This window comes from Mus musculus, chromosome 13 (genome assembly GCF_000001635.26).
Source record: "Mus musculus strain C57BL/6J chromosome 13, GRCm38.p6 C57BL/6J".
Lineage (NCBI taxonomy): Eukaryota > Metazoa > Chordata > Mammalia > Rodentia > Muridae > Mus > Mus musculus.
The window spans coordinates 58,871,165-58,895,369 of NC_000079.6; the positions used below are offsets into that span (position 1 = coordinate 58,871,165).

General features: G+C 43.4%; 1 protein-coding gene across 9 annotated transcripts in view; it reads left to right on the forward strand.

Moving 5' to 3' along the window:
- Ntrk2 (neurotrophic tyrosine kinase, receptor, type 2) overlaps positions 1-24,205 on the forward strand; it is a 327,499-nt gene that overhangs the window by 64,693 nt on the left and 238,601 nt on the right. For 8 of the 9 annotated variants that reach the window (XM_030247188.1, NM_001282961.1, NM_008745.3 and 5 more), the window contains exons 10-12: positions 572-607; positions 3,164-3,261; positions 6,999-7,098. In XM_030247188.1, the coding sequence (XP_030103048.1) occupies positions 572-607; positions 3,164-3,261; positions 6,999-7,098 (234 nt within the window). Of the gene's footprint in view, positions 1-571; positions 608-3,163; positions 3,262-6,998; positions 7,099-7,174; positions 22,240-24,205 lie in introns of those variants that run through there. The other variant, XM_006517151.4, reaches the window with a different exon arrangement.

A 24,205-nucleotide genomic window follows, 5' to 3' on the forward strand; every position in this document is an offset into this window, starting at 1 on the left:
TGTTTTATATTTACCTCTGGTAGGAAATTTCTTTCTACCTCGTCTCAGCCAGGGACTTCAGTGGTGAAGCACACTTTGTTCCTGCGCTGTTAGGACTCTTGTTTTTCGAGTGTAGGGCTGATAACATGGATAAATGGCTCTGGAATACACAGCAGAACCCCAAATATCAGAGGATGATAAAAATGCTATGGAAATTACCATATTTGACATAAAAATATCCAAACTATAGTTAACATAGCCAGCTGTGTCGTGGAAACTGGACAAGGAGAAATGGCCAAAATGCACTGATTTTTCCCCCCAAACAGATAAGTGATTTCTCACTGTTTTTTTTTTTTTTTTTTTTTTTTGGTGGGAGGGGGCGGGGGGTAGACTTGGAAGAAGAAGAAAGAGACAGCTTGCTATGTAGGGAAACCAGAGTCCCTGCTCTCATGCACCTGTCCTGGGAGCTGCAGGGCGCCTACCTGGTTATAAAAGCTTCAGGGGGTATATAACATATTTCACTCAGTACAGCTAAGCAGTCGTTAACTCTAAAATATGTACTTACATGTTTTTAATGTGTTTTGTTTTTCAGAGACAAACCCAAATTACCCTGAAGTCCTCTATGAAGGTAGAGATCATGTTTCTTCATTCTACATATTTTTTTTTCCGAAATGTTTGTGCATAATGAAATAAATCAGCTGAAAGAAGGCCTGTAAGCTGAGTTAAATACACATTTTCAAGTGCTACACGAGCCAAAATAACATCTCAAGTATCACCCAGTATTGATGGCTCTTTTCCCTTGATATTTACAGTGCCTGTAAATAGCACTTTCTCTCTGAGGCTCTCTTCTTGGAAGTAGTAAATCCATTCTGCTCTCAGAGACATTTTGCTTCCGTAATTGGGAACTAATTACCTGTTTAAGAGCCATGCCCACCGAGAGAGGGAGGTGGATCACCTTCAGGCCATGGTAGGAAACACATATGAAATTTTTTCTTGTATAACGCAAAAGATGGCTCATGGCAGGAACATCCTTAATAAGTGAGGGTTTTATGTGGGGCAGCTTAGAAGGGCACTGGGCCATGCCATAAAGACCCTCAGTCTCTGCTGCACATTTTACCCCTGCTGACCAGCTCTGTTGCGGCTGGTCTTCTTGGTGGTGTGAGCCAATGCTGTGGTACAACTGGCCCAGACCCATGCTCCCTCTAACCTCATACAGAGAAGCAGGATTGCTTAGCCCTGAGTTACTAGACCCATCCATGGAGGGCAGGCCAGCTTTCCTGGGGGCGGAGGACCTAAAATAAACCTAAATAAAATGAAGTCCTTTAGGAACAGGGAAGAGGGAGATCCAAAGGCTACATAATGACTGTTTACCTGCTGGCCCTTACTTTCTGACTAAATGCCAAGGGTGCGTTGATGGATACAAAGTGTCTGTAGCAGATTTCCAAACCATTGCGATTCTAGAGCTACGAAGGTTACAGATGTGATGGGATCTGTTTCAGATTGGGAGTAAAACTCCAGATGATTAGAGTTAGATTAGTCAGAACACTGCATTTTAAAAGACCTTTGCCCTTTAGCTTTTCACTTACGCGGACACTATCTGATGTTCCTGCCTGCTTGGGTCTGTATCGTGACCCTCACCATCAATGACCAAAGATCGCCATTGCACATGCTTTCCCTATAGACTATCCTATGCTTATTATATGTGTATTTAACTCCAGCTAATTTTAACTAGGAATTACGCTGCCTTTACCTGTGTATCCAGGCAACCCATTACTTCATCTAATTTGTGGCTTGGTTGATTTCGTGCAGGTGATTCTATATATGTTTTATTGAACCTGCTAGGGCTTTAAGAAAAACGTGTTTTGGATTATACCTCACAGCAGCATGAAGTTTGAACAGTGAATTTTTTTCTTTTTGCATTTTAAAATTATGTTTGGAATTTCTTTTCAGTAACTTCAAAACTTTAAAAATGTCATCTTCCCAATGGCCCCAGATTCCACCGTGGGCCTTTTGGCTAAGATGTCATGGTTTAAAACTAGAGACATTTAAAGTGGTCTAAATTCTGAATGGTTCCTTGGCTATACTACAAAGGAAAACAAGTAAATAAATGATGTCTGCTTATGTCTGAAATCAGTGAGTTTTAAGATATTCCAAACAAACATCGTTAAAAATGTGAGTTTTGGCATTCGGAACACAGTAACAAACACGGAAAATAAATGCCCTTTCTGTCATTTTTTTCACGTGCATTCAAAGGAACATGCTGCTAATAAAAATGTGGTTTGAATGGCCTGCTCCGAAGCCAGCGGGATGATCCCAGCATGGGGACTTCCCTGTGCTGGGGCTGAGCTGATGAAGCTGTGTTTGCCGGATGAAGATGAGGGGCCCTATTCCCAGTTAGAACCCAGACACGGGCACTTATAAGCCACGCTGTCTGCAGACAGCTTGCTAAGAATTTTCTGTGATATGTAGTATCAAGAATAAGTACTTCGATTACCCACGAGAAACAGTTGATCATTTCCATTTTAATCCATGTAGACTAAAACTGATCTAGAACATGGTGACTGGCTTTGAGATTTGTGGCCATAAAGCCACATTGGTATGACTAATTATTATATTGTCCTATTCATCATGGAATATTGATATGTCTGAGCTCTTCTGGAAATTCCTTTGTGAACCCAAGTTTCCACTGATCCTCTTATTGGGTCGAATGAATCTTAGGCCCTTGACCTGCTCTCCAAAGAGATGCTCATACCCAGAAGTCAGTGTTGCCTTACCGTCTGGCCTGTCATGCGGTGCCGATGGCTTCTGTGTGGCCCCAGCCCCATCATTCACTCTTCTGCTGACATTTCTCTCCTTTAAAACTGGCAGCCAGATCTGGCCTGCAAAGGTCATTCTTGTTTGTTTAAAGGTTGCATCAATATAGGGGTAGTTTTAAGAGCAAACGAGAAACCTCAAGCCCGTTTAAAGTGTCCAGCAATACGGTGCTGGAGATGTGGAGACTGAATACATTGCTCAGTCTATGTAGTGTTGGCCTTCCCTTCCAGGCGTTGATTAGCCAGCCTGTCTGACAGTGATTCAGATTCTCTGGGCCTGTTTTATGCCTTGTTCTTGGTCTCACTGTAGTCCTGTGCATGTCAGCAGCCTAGCAATGACTTCCTGTTCTTTCTCTTCTCTCCAATTCAAGACTGGACCACGCCAACTGACATTGGGGATACTACGAACAAAAGTAATGAAATCCCCTCCACGGATGTTGCTGACCAAAGCAATCGGGAGCATCTCTCGGTGAGTGGGGTACACAGGCACTTCCTGCGAGGGTTCTGACCACTCTGGGTGCTCATATGCCAGAGAAATTGTCACCATTTGCATAAGACAGTTACTGTTCCAATGTAAGCAGGCCATCACAGATCGGAGGTTCTACTAGAAAGGCTGAGAAACAGTGATGTAGAGACCATGGAACCTCTAATTTATATGATTTTTCTGGTAGTGCACCACATATTTAATTTTATTTATTTTTATTTTATGTGTGTGGGTGTTTGTCTGAATATGTAGCTGTGCACCATGTGTGTGCAGTACCCAAGGCAGCCAGAAGAGGGTGTCATATCCTTAGATCCCAGGGAATTGGAGTTAACAGAAGGTTGTTAGTCGCCATCCAGGTGCTGGGAACTGAACTCAGACCTTCTTCCACCAGGCCATAGTTTAGTTTATTTCTGTGTCTGTGTGAATGCATAACTACAAAAGCCAGGAGAAAGCAGAGACCAGAAGGGAGTGCCAGATTTCCTGGTGCTGAGGCAGCTGATGTGGGTGCTCAGAATTGAACGAGGGTCTTCTGGAAGAGCAACAGGTGGTCTTAAGCACAGTCCCAGTCCCATAGCGCATCCATTCCAATAGTTGTTATTCTTTTGAATATCTGTCCTTTACAACCAGACTACTGGGAAACCAGAAAACCAGTTCTTATATTCAGGGACCACATTTTAACATCCACCTCTTTTCTTAAAATAAAATTTGGGTGTCTGCCATAGAAATCCAGTTGTCTCTAGAGAATGTTGTGGGGAAGGGAAACCAGGCCTGTCTTTTTTAGACAGGGACTCTGGAGGTAAAGTGGTATTCGGCTATGGTCCGTGATTGACCTAAGTAGGAAGAAATAAGAGGGGTATTGGGGTGTAAAGAAGAGCTTGCAACTGGGAAATATGATGCAGGTGCTTCACTGGGAGGCCCAGGCTGCTAATAGAGGTCTTGAAATAGTCCCAGGCGATTAGCCTTATTCTATAGTGAATTGCCACTGAAGGATCTGCTGGTCCTCGGCTTCCATGGTGGGATGAGTTTGGTAACTGCTCTGGTCAAAGCCCAGCTTCATGTTGAATTTTCCTCTCACACGGCATGTCCTGTGAGCTCTGATTCCTTAGTACCCCCAATCCAGCCATCTCTCTTCCCACTGCCACACCTGAATAGTGTGCACCTGAATGATGGATATATATATATATATATATATATATATATATACACATGTACACGCCTAAGTGTTTGTGTTGCTTTCTGCTGTGGTATCCAAGGATCAGACATGGGTCAGTAGGCTTACATGAGGCAAGTACTTTTACACACTGAGTCATCTCACTAGCCCAGTTGCCACGGTTTTCAGTCACATTCTAAGACTTCCAGTGGATGCTTGAAATTTCAGGTAGTTTTGAAGCCTGGCTGGGATTCAGGGACCTGGCAGGTTTCCCTCTACTTACCCATAGTAAAGGTTGTTTTATAAGTTAGGCAAGGCAAGAGATTAAAAACACTAATAAAAAAGTAACAGATATAACAACAACATAGTATCCATTTTTCCCTTGTGGTCACTATTAAGTAAATAAGGACAATTTGAACATAAATTCTGTGAGGCCATGACTGTTTCTTATGAGTAAGAAGGCTACTAGTTAACCAACACATGAGTGATTCATACAGTGTGGATAGGCCGGGCATGCTTGAGGCCAATGGACTTGGTTAGCTCAAGGCGGTCTGCCGTCCCTTTGAGTACACAGAGGCTGCGTCTAGACTCAGGTTTTTCAGGTGTACTGGGAGAGCCAAAGAACAGGAAAGCAGCGGAGGGGTCCATTATCAGAGCCTTGCACCTCATGGCCATTGCCAGTGCCCTTGAAGTCCTTTGTAACTGATTTAAGGTTGTTCTTATCTGACACCAGACAGTGAAACTGCAGAGTGATTAGCTGAGAGTCTTACACTCCTGCCTTCTTTGTGAATCCTATGCTTAGTTGTGAATAAATTACAGGTTTTTGAGCATCCCGATTGACCGGTTTAGACTCCAAGCCGCACAACCTTGGGATGTTTACTTATTTATTTTCCTGAGTTTTAGTTTTGACAGTACCTTCGTTTGTACCACCATCATTTTAATTATGGCGCTATTTACTACGGTAGCCACTGTTCCACGTTCACTTTCCACATGAACTCATCGAGGATGTATAATCCACAAGGCAGAAAACTGTTAAACATGGAAGTTATGAGAAGCAGAGAGGCACATCTGAATTTCACACTCAGGGACAAGCCCTGTTTGAACTATCTATACTTTGCTGTGTCAGGGTATGCTACGCTACAGTAGCACACATGCCCCCATCTTAGAGACTAGACACCACAAAGACTTCTTTCAGGACTCATTAGGTATGTTACTGGGAGTCTCTTCAGCTTTGTCCAGACTGTAGGACTTGCCTGACACTCAGCTGCTCCATGGAGAGTTGATGTTCCAGTCTTCCAATGACAGCATCATGCCTTGCTGAGAACTATGGCCTTAGACTAAGATCTCAAACTGGCAGATGTTGTCTATCCTTTATCAACACCAGTCTTGACCAGTGTTGTGGATCCAGCTATTCATGAGCAAAGTGGGAAGCATCTTTCAAAGAAATAGGAGCCAGGATCAGTTCAGTATGGAACATTGAAGATTAGAGCAGTGATTCTCAACTTTCCTAGTGCTGCAGCCCTTGATAGAGCTCTACATGTGATGACCTCTGACCATAATATTATTTTTGTTGCTACTTTGTAACTGTAATTTTGATAGTGTTATGAATCATACTGTACATCTCTATTTTCCGATGGTCTTGGGCAACTGCTGTGAAAATGCCACTCAACTCCCCAGGGGGGTTGTGACCCACAGGTTGAGAACCACTGCCTTAGAGGGACCCAAAATACCGTTTTAAGGGTTAGTATACAGAGTGACTAACACAGGAGTTAGTAAGCACTGTCAAAGAGCAGCATCTGTGTTTATGAATAAAGTTTTATTGGAACATGGCCGTGTACATTCATTTCAAGCTACCCTGGCAGAGCTGAGTGAGCTCTTGTAACAAAGGCTGTGTGTGCGGCAGAGTTTGGTAGTTCTGTCTGATAGATTACAATTGAAAGTTTGCCAATTCCCTGACCCTTACTGTGCTGGTTAAGTTTTGATAATTTGACAAAAACCAGAGCCATGGGTGGGAGCAAAGCAGTAAGCCATCCCTCCACACTCCCTGCTTCAGTCTCTGCCTCAGACTCATGGTAAACTATAAGATGAAGCAAACCCGTCTTCCTGGGTTGCTTTTAGTCTTGGTGTTTATTACAGCAACAGAAAGCCAACTAGGATACTTGGAAGAAGCAAAGCCTAAAGGTACCACAGTGTGTTACATTGTTCTGTCTCTGTTTCTACAACATTACAATGTCCTTGAAACAATGTTACAATGTCCTTCAAGGAGTAAGATGCTCCTAATGTACCCAGAGGAGCAGTGGCGGCAGGGAATACTAAGTTTCATTATCTTCTTTTTGGGGTTGTGACAGAAGTGAGTCATCTGTTTATAAGTTTCTCGTGTTTCCTCCTTTGGAAAATAAGCACCTAATAGGACTTACCTGTTTCACTCCAGGGCTGTTGAGGTTAAAGTGACCTGCTGTGTCTACAGGGTTATGACAGTGAATAGCAAGGGCTCAGGAAATGTTACCTGCCACAGTCATCACTGGGAATGGCTTTGCAAGGTCATCAGACCTGGCTCTTTCTCTCTCCTCAGGTCTATGCCGTGGTGGTGATTGCATCTGTGGTGGGATTCTGCCTGCTGGTGATGTTGCTCCTGCTCAAGTTGGCGAGACATTCCAAGTTTGGCATGAAAGGTAAGCAGAAGCATGCTTATTTTCTTCTTAAGTGGACTCATTTTTGGCTCATGACTAATGCTAATTATCACTGAAGGAGGAAGCGGCTGGATTTATGATGACTGGTTCTTAAGGCTGAGAAATAGCAGCAAGGATATGATACTACACATCAAGACAGAATAAACCCACGATTACTCAACTTTTCCTGCTTTCCAGTGAGCGCGGTTGTCCCAGGAGGCATGGACTGGTTTCTTGAGTGTGGACTAACTCAGCAGGATAGGGGTGGGGCAGCACTTGTGTACTCCTGCTGTGGTAATGGGCAGGTGAGGCACAGGGGAGAGAGAGTCTATGGCCATGGGCACGAATGTTCTTTTCTGCTGTACATTGAGATTCTAAGTCTCCTGTCACCTCCTTTCTTTTGCTATTGCTTTTCTGTATTCTCAGTTTTTGAAAATTGAGCGACAAACGCTGTCAAGAAGCAAAAAAAGAAAAGCCACCGTGGCACACCAAGGCTGTGCGTGCCAATGGGTTTTTATTTAAGTATCTCAGGTCTGAGAGGTAGAGACTGTATTGTCTCAAACAGATAATTGATACTTTTCTGAGGCTAATAACTTGTGTTTGGGGCTCAGAGATGAGGAGACACTCAAACAAATGCTTTTGTATAAAAATGAAGAGTTCCGGGGACCTTGAAGCATTTGCTGTGATATTTAAGTCCATATATCAGCTATTATGAGATCATTGTAGTTTGTATTGTCTCTGACAGCTCAGTACTGTAAATGCCTAGAGGGGAAAACTGTAACAAGACTTGGCGGTGACCTGTGTGGAGGATCAGGTCTGTGGGTGTCTCTACCTCAGGGGTCCGGGATGAATGGTCTTTTCTGATGTTGCCTCCCTCGTTCTGTTGGTGACCGTGATAGGGATTCTCGGTTGTCATCAATTCAGATGTGGCACAATAGAACTCTTCCAGTCTTGTTTGATTGTGTGTCTTCCCTGGGAGAAAAGCTCCTTTGCTCTAATAAGACTTAGGAGAAGGAGTGTCCGTAGTGACTGGAGTCATTGTAAAATTGGCTTCTCTAACCTAGTGTCAGAGCCCGGCAGGGTAACCAGGATTGCAGGGCTTCCCCCAGAATTTTTTTAGTTGGGTCGGTGTGGATCGGGAAATTGTCATCTGAATGTTTTTAGGGGCGCCTCATGCCACTGTTGCCCAAGCCCTGAGCATCACTAACTCTTTGTCATGAGTCCGGACGGCCACATCTCTCTCCTACTGTAACATTGTGGGGTTGCCATGCAAACCGAACCCAGCCATTTCTTCCCAAGCCAGCAGGCTAGACTAGCTGTCTGCTCACATGTGCTGGGTACCTACCATGGGCCTCTTCGGGTCTCACCCTTGCCAGGTGCTTTGTTTCCTTAGAGACATTGTGAGCGTGCTTGCGCTGGAGAGCATCGGACTCTTGAGGCTGAATCTCCTTTCTTGAAGGGTTTAACGGGAGGCTTTTCATCTGTGGATTCTTCTAAGAAAGGCTATGTTCAGGCCCTTCTGGGAGTTTCATTAGAAGTGTTGAGAATCCTGGGAGTGTAGTTTAGGAAGCCTTCTTGATACTATCCAGGAATGATCATGGACAGAGGAAGTGTCTATAAATGGCAATCTATTCTTCCAGCGGTGCAATGGAAGGAAAAGGAAAAGGGAGACATTTGTTTCCAAGGCTGTATTCTATACAGAACCCCCAGAACTGGAACAAACAGTGTTTTAAATGGATAACAATGGATAACAGATGATAATCACCTAACATCCTTAATGAGCTAGGAGGAAGAACTTGCTTAGCCTTGAGTGTGGCAGCCAATGACTTCCTCCAGGCAGTAACTTCTATGGTGTGTTTTGCTGTCTTAGTCCTAAGCATAAATAAAAAGTACATTTACAATGCTGTCTCAAGACACTCCTGCTCCTGTTTGGAGCAGATGGGCTTTGTTTTCTTTCTGTCTTCAGCCACACGTCAATCTGTGGTATGGTCCGTACAGATTGACCCCCGACCCGAGGTTTGCACTTAACAAGTCAGAGGCTGAGTCCTAGTCCTTTGGGGATCTAGAAATTAGGATGGGGCTCATGGATCAAGTGCAAACAAAACTGAGCAAAAGGTGGTGCTGAGAAATTAATGTGAGTTAATGCAGTTTCAGTGCCATTAGAATGAGGGTCATGCTCAAAACATATGTCCTAAAACAGAAATGTTATACTCCTGAAGTAGTCAGACGGTATGCCGGACAGAGTTTCTCAGGAGCAACAGGGAGACTGCGTAGTCTTTGCCAGAGATCAGGACCACAACAGCTGCCAGCGCACCTTTGGGCGTTCAGGGCTTTGAGCCCATCTCAGCTGTGTTCGTTTTTTTCATGGCTGTTAAGAAATAACTAAATACCCAAAGCTCTGGTCTGTGTATAAAAACAAGGTCTGTTCAGCTCATGGTTCAGAAGTCCGAACAGTAGACACCTCTCCCAAGGTGAGGCCTCTTCCAGTCCTTTATCATACACAGCAGAAGTTGGAACAGGGAGAGATCTCAAACCAAGTGGTTAGTTACGAAGCCCGAGGGCAGGGTGGAGCAGGCTAGCTCTTTCATCACTTCTTTCATGAACTTTCTCCGCAAAGCCCATATTAACCCCTTCCAGGGGCAGCGGCTCGTTGGCCTAGCCACTGCCCACTTGGCCCTTTCCCTTACATGGTCTCTGCTACCTTTCAATACCACCACACTGGCTACCGCTCTTCTAATGTAGGAACTCAGAGGGGAACCTGACTTATCTTGCATGTCAACTATTTCAATTTGCGGTACGAGCTTTCGACTTGTGAACTAACAGTTTAATATCGTTGATTTGAAGAGCTTTGAAGCTTGTATCTTCATTCAGACCTGAAGCTGGCAGAGGGGCTTATCCTTCTCTGCTAAGTCAGAAATTATATTTCACTGTTGCTTGTTGACTACAGTTTAAGCATCTTGTTGCTAATGTCTGATAGGCTATTGGACCTGTGACAGTTACAATGTCAAATGGTAGGGTTTTTTTTTTTTTTTCTCTCCATTTTCTCCTGTTTATTTCTGTCTGGTGGCTTTTTTTTTTTTTTCTGTTAAATGTCTAGTTATTATTAGCATAAGAGTTCCAAAAAAAAAAAAGTTACTATATCACTGTTTGGCCATGCACACCAGATTATTCTCATGCATAATTAATACGAATACACAAAACCCACTGTGAGTCTACCTGCATCTGTCACTACACTGAGGTTCCTGTAGTTATAATTTGATTCATTTTCATCTAAAGGCTGCCTCCACTTTATTTTGATTAGTTTTCAATGATACAGCTCTCAAGGAATTTTCAAAGTGGCTTGTTGCTAAGGAACAACAACAGGACCATGAATGTGCAGTGAGTGTGTGCTCTCCTGTTCCCACTGACCGACTCTTACTTGGCTCTCCCATGGCGTCTTGGCCCCTCAGCTCCAGGTTGTAGAAACACACATGAAGGGGGTGGACGAACCCATGGCATCTGGGTTGCTGGTTCTTCAGAGGGTGTTCTATGCTGGGAGCCGGGTCACAGGCAGGGCTGGAAAAATAAAATTAGGAGGAGCTAGCAGGCTTGGCACACGCCATATGGATGGTAGATGAGGAGCGGTCTTGGGGATCCATGCGATCACTGCTTGCACTTCCTGATGGAAATGCACACACAGGGTGTTTCTCCCTCAGGACGGATGCATCCCTTGGACTCCAGGTTGAAGTCTGTTAGTGGTCCTAAGAGATGGCAGAAGTCATGAGAAAAAGGCAGTTTTCTCTCACAGCCCCAGTGGCTCAGAGGTTCCATGTGTTCGCCTCTAGCCTGCATTCGATCATTCCTGGTCTCAGAAACTTCCAGATTTCCAGTTAAGACAGATGAAAGAAGATCCGCGGAGAGCAGAGGCCCGCAGTTCTCTTCTCTGCACTCAAATGACCGCTCTGAAAATTATCTAGAATGTATTTCAATACCAAGAATTCCACCCTTTTAAAAATGTTCGTAAGCACAGTAGGGCTAAAGCTAATGTCACTGACAGTTTCTGCCTCTACGAGCTCAGTACAGTCCAGAAGGTTGAGGAGCCTGAGTTTAACACATATTTGGATCCACTTTTAAAAGAGGAAAACATGTGAGTGAAGCCAGAGACAGGGTCAATAGAAACATCTGAAAAGACAAACTTTTTCCTCATGCATCTTTCATTTTTGGAAAAAAAAAAAAAAAAAAAAAAAAAAACCAAACCAGCAGTGGATTAAAATTAGAACACTAACAAAAGTTTGTTTTCCAGACTTCCACTCGGCTTAGGAATATGTAATTCAAAAATAGAAATCCTCTATCACTCTTTCTCACTCTGTTCCCCACTCCTAGATAAAACTGTCTCTATCTTGCAGGATGCATGCATTATGCAAATGATCGAAAAACCATAGCTTTACTTCTGTGTAGATAACCAGAACAGAGCTTCTTCTTTTATCCCACAGGGAAGTCATAACGCCAATCTTGTTCTGCATATTTCCTGAGGTCACAATTGACCAGGGACCAAGGGAACTCTTACAAGGGAAAGCATTTAACTTAGGCTGGCTTTTGGTTTACAGAGGTTTGGTCCAATATCATCTTGGTGAGAGCATGGCAGCAGGTTGGCAGACAGACAGCATGCTGGAGAAGTAGATGAGAGTTACATCCTGATTCACAGGAAGAGAGAGAGAGAGAGAGAGAGAGAGAGAGAGAGAGAGAGAGAGACTGGGCTTGGCTTGGGCTTTTGAAACCTCAAAGCTCACCCTCAAAGACACAGTTCTTTCATCAAGGCCACACCTACTAAGCTTTCTCAAGTGGTACCACACCCTGATGACTAAGCCACCACAGTAGCTTTCTATTGCTCTCATGAAATACCTGAGACAGTCAACTTATAAAAGGTTCATTGTGGTTCACAGGGTCAGATCCGAAAACGGTATCCCTCAACAAGGCCCTAGGCAGACGAGTCACCTAATAGACATAACCTCTTTATGCGAGACACAAGGATTCTCAGAGTTTAGTAATTGCTACGTATTCTTCTTACTGCTAATGAGTTGTTTACTTGACACTTTTGGGCACTCAAAATTTAATCAAAACTTCAGAAAATTAATTTATATATAAACATAGAGATAAATGGAAATGGGTGGTTGAGAGGAGAAAGCATGTAGCTCCAATGTGAGCAGCTACACAAATAAGTTTTTACTGACAGGGTCTTCTAGCAACAACACAAAAAGCATTCTTTCATTATTTTTGGCCATAGTGAAAATTATTGGTCAGAATTCTGTATATTTATTAGTTTAGATTAAGTTGATATTTTAATTAATTCTGTTAAGAATCCTTATCATATGAAAAATAAGAAGAAATGATACACTTATTATTGCTGTATATGTTTACAATACTTTTATATGTTAATTTTTATTGGTTATAATATCATTCATGCTTCCATAGTCTTTTGCTTTTAAACAATTGTTTTTAAATTTTTGTTAGTTTTGCTTGATATAGAGTCTCATTTTGTAGTGCAAGCTAGCCTCTAAATTTCAGCAAACCTGGCCTTAGTCTTCCAAGTGATGAGGTTACAGGTGTGAACACTACATCGGCATGTTTTAACTTTCCGGTGATATTATTGTTAAACAAAAATGTTGCCTTTTGACAGAGACAGACCTTCAATCTTTCTACCTGAGCCACGTGTCTCCAGAAGGCCTCTCCCTGCTCCAAACCATGAACATATTTCCCATCTTTGCACTTCCACTCTGTCTGTCTTTAAGCTTAGCTGCTTTAGGCTCTGTGCAGCTAGCTCCCATTCTCTCTTTTAATTTTGTGTGAAATACTCTCGTCTTATTCCGAGATCCACAGAATAAAGACACGTGAGAAAATTGTAGTGTGACATTTTCAGCATATCATTTTAACTTTATAGAATCAGAAAGTCACTGACAAAACAAAAAGACATTTTGAAGAGCTCGGAGATGAATTTGCTGTGGGGATGAGCACAGAGCTTTGTTAGTTCTTCATGGGAGAGGGACTGGAAGCCTTGCAAAAGGGATCGGAGAAAGCAGGTTTACAGGAAAACTTTCGACTCTCTTCCCCATGGCCTCAAACTGACCAAATGGGATATTTTAAAGGAAAAAAAAATAAGTTGTCAATACTTACCAATCCTTGATAATTTCAGGGAAAAAAAGAAAGTTGAGCAGCAGTTAAAATGTATTTCTGAAGAAGGAACTGGCCTCTTCCTGTTGTTTAGAGGCGGGAGTCTATCTCAGTCTCACAAGCTGACTTACTTTCCAAATCTCGTTATACCTTTCAAAAGACTACGATTGTCCGCATGCATGTACCTTTCCCACATGTGTGCAGAGTCTGTGGAGGCCCAAAGAGAGCCTTGGGTGCCATGATGCTGAGTTATAGATGTTTGTGAGCTGCCCGGTGGGGGCTGGGGACTTACCTGGGTTCTCCTCAAGAGTAGCCAGTGCTCTTCTCCACTGAGCTGTCTCTCCAGCTGCCTTTCTTACTTTCATGCCCACATTGTGTGTGTCTGTATGAAGGCAGAGGAGGCTTACGCTGTGCATAATACTATAAAGGCATATGAATCTTGAAGGAATTGGTACTGTTCTTATAGGAAGCAGAACAACCAGTCTTCCCCCATTAGCTGTGTAAGAGAAATTATCTTTTCATTTTAAATTTAAATTTTAATTTAGTGATAAATACTCATGGAGTATAGTGTGACATTTAAATACACAAATACAACCATTCATAGTTTCTTAGTTAGAAGTGGGGTGGGTCCTGAACCCCTCCCCTCTCCACGCTAGAATGTTGACCAATGGGCATGCTAGAATGGCTTGCTCGATAGACACTTGATGGCTAGTCGGGGAGCAAGAGTCAGTTTTCTCTAAGAATACATGTCCAATGGAGCTCACTGTGCTCCGTTGGTGGATACCCAGAGACATCACAAACCAGTTGGTGGGTTATTAAATTTATAAAAGAAACAGGAGGTAGAGGGGGAGAGGCCTGGGAGGCAGAGCTTAGAGGAGTAAGTGGGGAGGAGTTGGGTGTCAATATGTTCAAAATATGTTTTATGAGGTTCTCAAGGAATTAGAAATAATAAGAAGAATCCATGAGTATGATGTACTGTGACTGGATTGATGTAGCCAGCTCATGTATCACTTCAGACACTTACTCCTCTGTGTTAGAAATGGTAAAGCCCTCTGTGCCATACATACCAAGCCATTGCCAGCCACTTTGAGGACTGCACTAGCAGGCATCAGAAGCCATTCCACCTAAGCAGCCACAGTGTGCACTCCCCTCTGTCTGCCTTCTCTCCATCCTCCCTCCCCCTCTCCTCTCCCTGGCTCTGCTACCCATAATTCCTAAGCAGTAAGTTGACTTCCTAGCAGTAGAAAACATGTGGGGTTTGTTTATCTAGGGCGGCCATCTTGGACTCAGTAAAGCATCCTTCAGGCTCATCTACATAGTCAGGAAAAAAAACAAAAACAAAAACACCTCAGCTCTAACTTAATTGCCAGCCTTGCCTGAGCCATTCTGTGAGCCTGTTTAGACTCCAGGGAAAGGCTCTGTTTACTTGCAACATAGAATCAATCACTGATTTTACTCAGGAACTCCCTACATGATTACTTTAGTTTAAGGGTACATGATTTCTTTAGAAAAAGAAAAAATTGATGTACTTAAAAATCCAGGACAGGTCTCACTAGCTCCTCCCCTCCCCTCCCCTCCCCTCCCCTCCCCTCCCCTCCCCTTCCCTTCCCTCTTCACTGAAGGCTGGGCCACATTTGGACAGGGACTTTGGAAATCTGGAAGTCCTCTGGCTTCTCTCTTCCTGTGTCACTTTGGTCTTTTGTTGCTTATCCTGCTGTTCTGCCCCGCTCTTCCCTGCTTCCTAATCTTCTTTTGCTCCCTCCTCGGTCTAGTATGTCACTTCAGTGGACAGGCTTCTGAGAACTTGTGAAGAAGAGAGATAGTAACTTGGCTCAAATTCTAACATATGCTTCAACCTTCTCTTTATTTTGGGCACAAATGCTGAATGACTGGGGGATTACATTTAGCTGTGAGTCAGCACAACTGTCCCGTGGCACTGGGAAGCCAGCCTGGTTAGATAGCGTGTGTGCCTCCTTTGGATTTTTAAGTTGTTACCTTGTAAGCCTTGCCGGCTAGTGAATAGGAGCTATATACTGGAGACGGGATTCACATAGCCTTGACTTCGCCTCTGCATTTCCCCCTTGCAACCATCGGTGTGGGCAATGTTTTTGTCTCTGGATTTCATTTCTACTTTGATGAAATAAAGGAGAGAGCCCATTGTGTGGATGGTCATAAGAACAAAATCAATTCTTAGTTTTAGAGCTCAGCTCTTTAGTTAATTCCTAAGAGGTTGTTACATTTTACATTTTATGTTCTGGTAAACACACACACACACAAAGGGAGATTACAACCTGAATTAATACTGAATCAGAGTTGCAGAAATATATTTTGTACATGCACAGAGTGTATATGACTATGTCAACGCCTGTTGGTAGGGTTTATAGAAGAGACGGTTGTCCCAGTGTGTCTGTCACTTTATAGTATTTGTGGAACATACATTTGCTTTCAGCCCTTCACTTCTAAAAGACGTTATGTATAGATTATTTCAATTCCTAATTTTATTGCTCTTTACCAACTCATTTGCTGGGATTGTTCTGGATCTTACAAGGAACCTGTTGTTTCGTTTGGCTGGTGCATCAGTTGTAATAGTTGCTGCTTCTTCTGGGAGGAGTGTTTACAGCGGGGCAAGGATTTGAGTGTGGGAGGCCCCAGTATTCATTAGCTTAGATCTAGAGACAGAAGCTTATGGAAGCTAATGAGATTCCCTTTGTGTGGAGGGGAAGCACAATTGCTAGAATGAATTCTTTTACATAAAAAACTGACTTTAAATTTGATGTATTTACAGCGTGCTAGAGAGGAAAAGAGGTATTCTGGAGGAATTGAATTCCTTATGTAACAGATTGTCACCCATATGATAACCATAGGCCACGATGCTGCATTTCCTGTGAGGGAAGTCAAGCCTTGGACAGGAGCAAGACAGAAGAAAAACCCTCTGCTTTGATCAAGGCATAGACGAAAGTACAAACACGCTGCCATCCTTTGTTGTCAGCTAGCATTTGTTCTGAGAGAAGAGGAGAGAGAGAGAAGGTGGGAGAGGAAAGGAGGGAGAGAAGGAGGGAGGGAGAGAGAGGAGGGAGAGGAAAGGAGGGATGGGAAGAAGAAGAAGAACTTCATTTAAACTTTTTAAGTCTTTGGTGAGTTATTAATAATCTGAACTGAAGACTGAGAGTCATTCCAGCCCCTATGACTTCAGGGTAGGAGCAGATGGGAGAAAAAGAAGTAGAAAGTGGAGCCCAGGGCCTACTGCAATCCTGGCACAACCTGAGCAGAGTCAACCACCCAGCTGAACCTGCCACAGCCTTGCTTCCTGGATTCTCTGGGGGGTTTTCTGTTTTTAAAAAAAGAAAGAAAGAAAGAAAGAAAGAAAGAAAGAAAGAAAGAAAGAAAGAAAGAAAGAAAGAAAGAGAGGAAAGGAAGAGAAGAGACGAGAAAAGAAAAGAAACGAAAAGAAAAGAAAAGAAAAGAAAAGAAAAGAAAAGAAAAGAAAAGAAAAGAAAAGAAAAGAAAAGAAAATTTATCTAAGGGGCCCATCTTGTGTGAATTAATGCTATCCTACTACAAAGTCAGTTAGAATAATCACACATTCCGTCAGAAAGTTCACCAGGCCCTTCTGCTGGTATCATTAGTGTGCAACCTGTTTTATTTCTACCCACAGTGGAGCCACAGTCTCTTTATTATTCTCATTTGGAATAACACTCAGAGACACAGCCTCCAACCTGAGGTCACCACAGCGATATGTTGAGTCCTAAATCACCTACACAAGTTGCTTCTTATTTAGTCACTTGACCACCGACTTGCTTTGCTATTGATTTTGTGGGTGGCAGGAGTCTTGATGGTGGCTCCTTTGTCATCCCAGCCTGAGAGCAGTGGAATAGCTCTGCCTTAACCACCCTTCCTGGAACACCATGGACTTTGGAGACCAGCTCAATAGCGGGGCTGTTTCCTTACTCCCCGCCTGACTTTGTTATGTTGTCTGAAGCAAGTTCCTGATACTTTAGATTTATTACAGAGCTGAAGATAATTTTTTTTATGATGCACAAGTAACCTTTTGTCCTTGCGTATGAGTGAGGAAGTTTCAGAAATAAATCTGCATGTCTCCAATTGGCAGAATAATAGTAGGTTCTTCTCTTGGGCCTATGGCCTATCTAACCACAAGTTCTTGGTCCTGATAATGGTCTATGGGACATACTGGGTACACGTTTCATCTTGTGGAGGGGGCCTTAAATCCAACCAGAAACTGAGTGGTTACTCCTCTAACACCCATGCCACTATTGCATCCAGCCATTATGGAAGGTCACCGGGTTCTCAGCATCTCAGCGACCAATGGTTACTTTTCTCCTCTGGTAGCATGGGCAGATAGTACTTTCTTGAACTATGAAAGTTAGCTAGCAGGGATGAAGATTCCAGGTCAGTACCAGCCTGACTTTTGACTCAACAATGTGTCTCCAACGATAGGGTCTAACCACCAAGTACTGGTGGGAGACTGATAGGATCGGCCATAGACTATCATGTTTGGGGTCTATACTGGATAACATCTCCAAAAAGGAAACATATTCCTGGCAGCAGGCGTTCTATTTACAAACCTATGCTATCTTCCCAGGGGCACTATTACTTTGCTATAGGGTATCTCCATTGAAACCCTTTATGTATATATTTTAGAATGCTTCTACAAAAGTAGGTAGGTTTTCGTAGATCTCTTCAAAAGGACTTGTTGTTAGATGTACCTCACCATGTCCTGTATGTCAACCTGCTGCCCCGTCTCCCACCCGATCCAACCCTTCCCATTCATTTATTCTTGTTTACCCATGTGTTCTATCTCCCTTCCCTCAGAATCGTCCCCTTCCCTGGCTCCCCACTATCTCTCTGAGCTCCGTGGGCGTTCCAAATGAAACACAGCTAAAAGGCTCAAAGTTACCATCCACAAATGAGAGAAAGCAGGCAACGTTTGCCTTCCTGGGTCTGGGTTAACTCACTCACAATGATTGTTTCCAGATCTATTTATCTGTGAATTTCATAATTCTATTTTTGTTCAGCTTAGTAAGACCCATTGTGTAAACTTTATTGAATTTTTTTCTTTTCTTTTCAAAGATTTATTTATTTATTTTATGTATATGAGCAGACTGTAGCTGTACAGATGGTTGTGAGCTTTCATATGGTTGCTAGGAATTGAACTCAAGACCTCTGCTCGCTCCAGCCACACTCCAGTTCAAAGATTTATTTATTTATATATAAATATTTGTATATGAGTACACGGTAGCTGTCTTCAGACACACCAGAAGAGAGAGTCAGATCTCATTATGGGTAGTTGTGAGCCACTATGTGGTTGTTGGGATTTGAACTCAGGACCTTCGGAAGAGCAGTCAGTGCTCTTAACCGCTGAGCTGTCTGACCAGCCCTGTACTGCATTCTCATTATCCTTCATTGCTGTTAGATATCTAGGCTAGTTTCCATTCCCTAGCTGTTGTGACTAGAGCCACAGTGAACATGGGTGAGAAGGTATCCCTCAGGTAGGAAACAGAGTGCTTTGATTATCTGCACCTGAGACCGGCACAGCCAGCTCATGACGCAGATCTTTCTCAGTCTTTCTGAGGCTTTCACACTGATTGAGCCTTTATGCAGCATGTTCTCTTGATGACAGGGAATGGTATAAGGCTCTTGGGTGACTCAAACATTGTGAAGGTACGTGGAAAGAATCCACACATGGGCATCCTGGATGTGTTAATATATTAAGTATATTCCTAACTATGAATGATAAGTAAGGGGATGCATCTCTGGGATACAGGGAAGAGAGAAGTCCATGATACAAGACTATGGATCAAATTACGCTCCAGGATCAACTTCAGCTCTGTTGCAGGAGTATGGGCTAGATTCCTCCCATTCCCCGTGCAGCTCTTACTAAGTATCTTCCATTGCTGTGAAGAGACACCATGACCAAGACAACTCTTATAAAAGGAAAATATTTTATTGGGGCTGGCTTACAGTTTCAGAGGATCATCATGGTGGGAAGCACAGCAGTGTGCATGCAGACATGGTGCTGGAGATGGAGCTGAGAGTTCTACATCTTGATCCGAAGGCAGTCAGGAGGAGACTGTCTCACATTGGGAAGAGCCTGAGTTTAGGAGACCTCAAAACCCACCCCTACCGTGACACACGTTCTCCAACAAGGCCACACCTCCTAATAGTGTCACTCTCCATGGGCCAAGCATTCAAACGCATGAGTCTTGGGAGCCAAACCTATTCAAACCACCACACTAAGGATCACTTGGAAGTTTTAGTCACCTGCAGTCCCTCAGCATCATATGCATGCATATAAGATGCTAAGACTGGAGTGTGTACCACATGGTCGTACATTTGACAGCAGAGAAGATTAAGGCCCAGGCCCTGAACTATGCCTTGACTTGATTTTACAGTCCTGCTTCATAGTCTGACTCCTTCCATGCAGCTCCATGTACCCTAAGATTTGGACAATTCCAGTGTATCATGGGTTTTATGGCTGATAAAATTTTAGCCAAATTCTCTTTTTGAGACCCCCAAGTTGCTGTTGTGATAAAACATCATGGTTTCAAATGCTGTCTTTTCAGACCATGCCAAGACAAATAGGAATTCTGTCTTCTCACTGTGATGGCTAAACATCAGATAGAAAGCTGGGACTTCACTGATGTTCCATTTGGATAAACAACAGGGCTAAAACAACGTTTAAGGGTGGCCTGGCTGGGCTTTGAAGCCTTAAACTTCCAAAAAGAGCATGCCACTCGGCTTGTTATTCTGAGCAGGCACTTCTCTGCCTTCATCTGTTTGTCTTCTTAGAATCACTGTCGGTGATGGACATCAGGGAGACATCTTGTTTTTTGGTCTCGTCCTCTTTAGCATCCGTCTCTGTCTTAACTCTTATTCTCTTCGTCTTTCCTCTTAGTGTAAGAAGATGCTTGATTGGCTATCTTGGGTGGCTTCTATCATCTTCCTTATAGTTCTTGTATTGCCTGTGTTGCAGGGCTTTGGGGTTATATTATTAATTAATTATCATGTCCCACTTGGGTTTTAATAATAGAGACATGGGGGACATCTTTATAGTATAAGACTGTAGGCCTGTTTGACAAGGCCTCAGCCAACCCTCCAGATTCCACCTGACTTCCCACCATTGTGTCTTTCCACCTGGCTCTCTCTGCCCTGCTCCTGCTCTGCTTCTTTCCCTCTGCCCCTCCCCTCTGCCCCAGCTCCAGCCACAGGCTCTTCATTCCTCCAGTGTCACACTTCTCCCTCATATGAAAATCATATGGAATATCAGCATAGTGGGAGATGCCACAGCTTACGGCTTACTCACCCAAACCAATCGACACCCAGACTACATGCCACAGCACTGCTGAGGACCAGGTGATCTCCCCCATGGCAGCTCGCCTTTCTTTGGGGGCAGATGAAGAAACAGAAAGCATTTGTATATTCTGCCAACCTGGTGTTCTAAGCACAGCAATTAACAGTTGAGAACACAGGGGCACCACACCTTCATAGCCAGGTGAATCAATATGCATGGGGTGGGTTACCCCAACAGAAACAGTAATGCACCCTTCCCTCATGAACCCAGAAAGCTGATGCTCCCCAAGTCTTTATTTCTATCACTTACATTTTCCTCTTTACAAACTGCCTAGTTATATACAGTTAGTCTGTCCTTCAACCTCCCACCTAATATGCGTATGGATAAGCAAATGAAAACAATGAGAGGGAAAAAAAAACTCAGATAGTACCAGCGAAATCTCAGCAAACCCACCACAGATCTTGCACAGACTTACATAATAAAGTTGAAATATTGGAAGCAATAGCCATGTTTCAGATAACCCCCTTGATGAGCTGGAATACAAGCCATTTGTCTTGTTTTCTCTGTCCTCTATCTGGAATCTTATCCAACACAAGAAATTCTAACTGATCCCAGAGTTGTTCACTTATAAACAGGTTGTAGGAAAGCAGCAGGGAATTATAAAACAGTCCAAGTTTTCAGAATCTAAGTGTGTCAAGGGCAGAATTGACCATGTCCCAGTTAGTGCTGCTGGATTAAATTGGCTAATTATAAGTGTTTCTTGATAATGTGCTTGAGGAAGAGATTCAGTAGTTCTTAAGCTAAAACCCATTTCCAGCTCTACCCATGCAGTGATGTCACTCACCACCCATGCAGAGAACCCAAGTGTTTCCAGAGATCCTGAAACAGAACAGTCCCTGTGGTGGGCCACCATGGCATCCAGCATCCACTTACTTAATATTATCAACTAAATTCTTCCAAGCCATCCTCTGGGAGAGGGATGCACAGGGCACAAGCTGGAGTTGTCACAGAGAAAAGAGCCTCCCTAGAGGAAATGCCTCCATGAGATCCAGCTGTAAGGCATTTTCTCAATTAGTGATCAAGGATGGGAGGGCCCATTGTGGGTTGTGCCATCCCTGGCCTGGTGGTCCTGGGTTCTATAAGAAAGCAAGCTGAGCAAGCCAGGGGAAGTAAGCCAGTAAATAACATCCTTCCATGGCCTCTGCATCAGCTCCTGCTTCCTGACCTGCTTGAGTTCCAGTGATGAACAGCAATGTGGAAGTGTAAGCTGAATAAACCCTTTCGTCCTCAACTTGCTTCTTGGTCATGATGTTTTGTACAGGAATAGAAACTCTAAGATAGGACCTTAGAAGGAAGCTCAGGTTGTGGTCCCAAAACAAAGCTGGTGGTGACACTGGGGTACAATGGTCACAAGAGTCTTATACAGTAGTAATGTACAAAAATTTGGGGTGTTCATTAACTATCAGTGTTAGCTTTAATGGGCCCCTCAAAAATTCTGCATTATCTTCATTTGAAGGTACCTAATCACATGATGTTTTGAATGTCAAAGAAAACAAGATCTGTATAGTAATTAAAATAACATACATTTCATTCAGGACTGCTGCAACAGAGGAAAGAGTCCCCAGTATATAGTTGTACAAAATCTCCAACAGTATTGGCAGGATCTCGATGGGAGTCAATGAGTATGCCATGATTAGGGGGAAGTATCAAACGAGGGGGAGTCCCAGGCACATTGCTCTGTCAGGATTCTTGCTTGTAGACAGGCCACAATGAACAGAAATCACCTGGGTGAACAAGGAGGCAAAGGGACTTCTGTAGATATGAGGGAGGTGATAAGATATGGAAAATGGGGGTGTTTGGGGGAACCGACTTAGCAGAATTCTGAGTAAGCATGGAAAACGCACATGGAATACACACAGAAGTCTAGATGTAGGTCTTGATTGGAGGAGTTGAGGGGTGCCCAGGAAGAGTTTGGTCAATCCAAGAACTATCCTGGTCTGTCCATTTCTTGTCTTCTAGACATGTTGACATAATTACCTTAATTTACAATTTGTCAAATTATGAATATTATTGGGGAAGTTTAATAGCTGCATATGGAAATATTCACGATCCTCATGCATTCATGCAAATACCACTTAGAAACCACCCTGATACTTCGTACCCCTCTTGTCATCTAGAGGGAATATTAGTTTAGTCCTCAGCTGACCTCATGGCCAAGTCTCCTTACTCAGTACACTGTCTCCATGGGATTTACTCCATCTCTGAGTGATGCCAGGCAGAAAAACCAACATTGTCCTTCTACAGATACTAGTGTAGATCTATAAGAAGTATGTGTGTGCTTACATATGCATACTTAATTACATATATTTCATTACAAGAGTCTGGAGAGAACAGATCTCTTTTGCAGATAGATCTGTGTTAGCCAGATGTGTAGACATTACACTGTGACATCACAGAATCTCTGAACAGTGTGGTTAGCTGTATGGATACGCACATGTCATGGCCCCCATGGTCCAGCTTCCTTCACACTGAAGAGTGGGTCGAGCTCTTACTTAATCTCTCCAGTTGGAGCGGAGCCTGTGCTCCATTAAAGAAAAGTCCTACGTATGTATTTCTTCTGCAGTAAACCCCAACCATGATGGCTTGAAAAACCTCATTTTTTTGATGCCTGGAGGCAAACTTTCAAAAGTGAGTTTTGTGCTCCTAGGGCGTGTTGACTTTAAACTGATTCCTTTATGGGCCACCAAAGGAAAAACATGAAACGATGTATAGAAAATGTATGCCCTTTAGTGATAAACAAGCTCCAAGAACCCAAAGCAAGGATCCAAATGTTATATTTTATGACATTTTCCTGGTTCACGTTGCAGATGTCAGTTTGCTGCCCTCAAACTCTCTTCACTGGTTGTGTGTGCTCACCCTCCTTTCTGTACACATTTTCTCTCAAGGGCCAGCATGGTCCTTTTATCTTTGAAAGCCTAAAGGAACTTCTTCTCTGTGCCCCTCTCCGCTCCCTTCTTCCAACTGGGGGAGTTGCTTAGCCACAGCAGCAGGAGTGTGGGTCGCTCCTCTTCTGTGAGGTTGACCAAACTCCTGTAGAGTTTGTGTGTCTTCAGCATGACGTGTGGGATAATCTGGCTAAAATTGAAGCTTCCCTTTCAAATTTCAGCCATGCTTGGCTTCCTTCTCTTCCGGTTTCCTCTTGTCCCGGGAGCCTCTCTTTAGCAAGTCACTTCCAATGATATTCTTCTGGGTCCACTGCAGAGGAACAGATGGCCCAAGGCAATGTCTGAGCTCACAAAATGTGGTTGCGTGCCTTTTATCAACTGCTCTAAACCTTTTTTATTATCCATTTGGTCATTTGGCGGTGTGTGTGTGTGTGTGTGTGTGTGTGTGTGTGTGTGTGTGTGTGTGTGTAAATAGAGGATCTCAAAAGGTTATCACTCAAACCTGACGACCTGGGCTCAGATGCCCAGAACCCATGTGAGAGCTGATCAGAGTAGTGGAGGGGTCTGCAGCCCCTACTCCCCTGTGGAGGATGAAAGCGGAGGCAGAAAACCCTGGGCATTCCCAGACCAGGAAGCCTGGCAGGAAGAGAGACACTGTTCTCAAACAATCAAGGGAAAGTTCTCTGACACTCAAGATTTTCCTCTGACC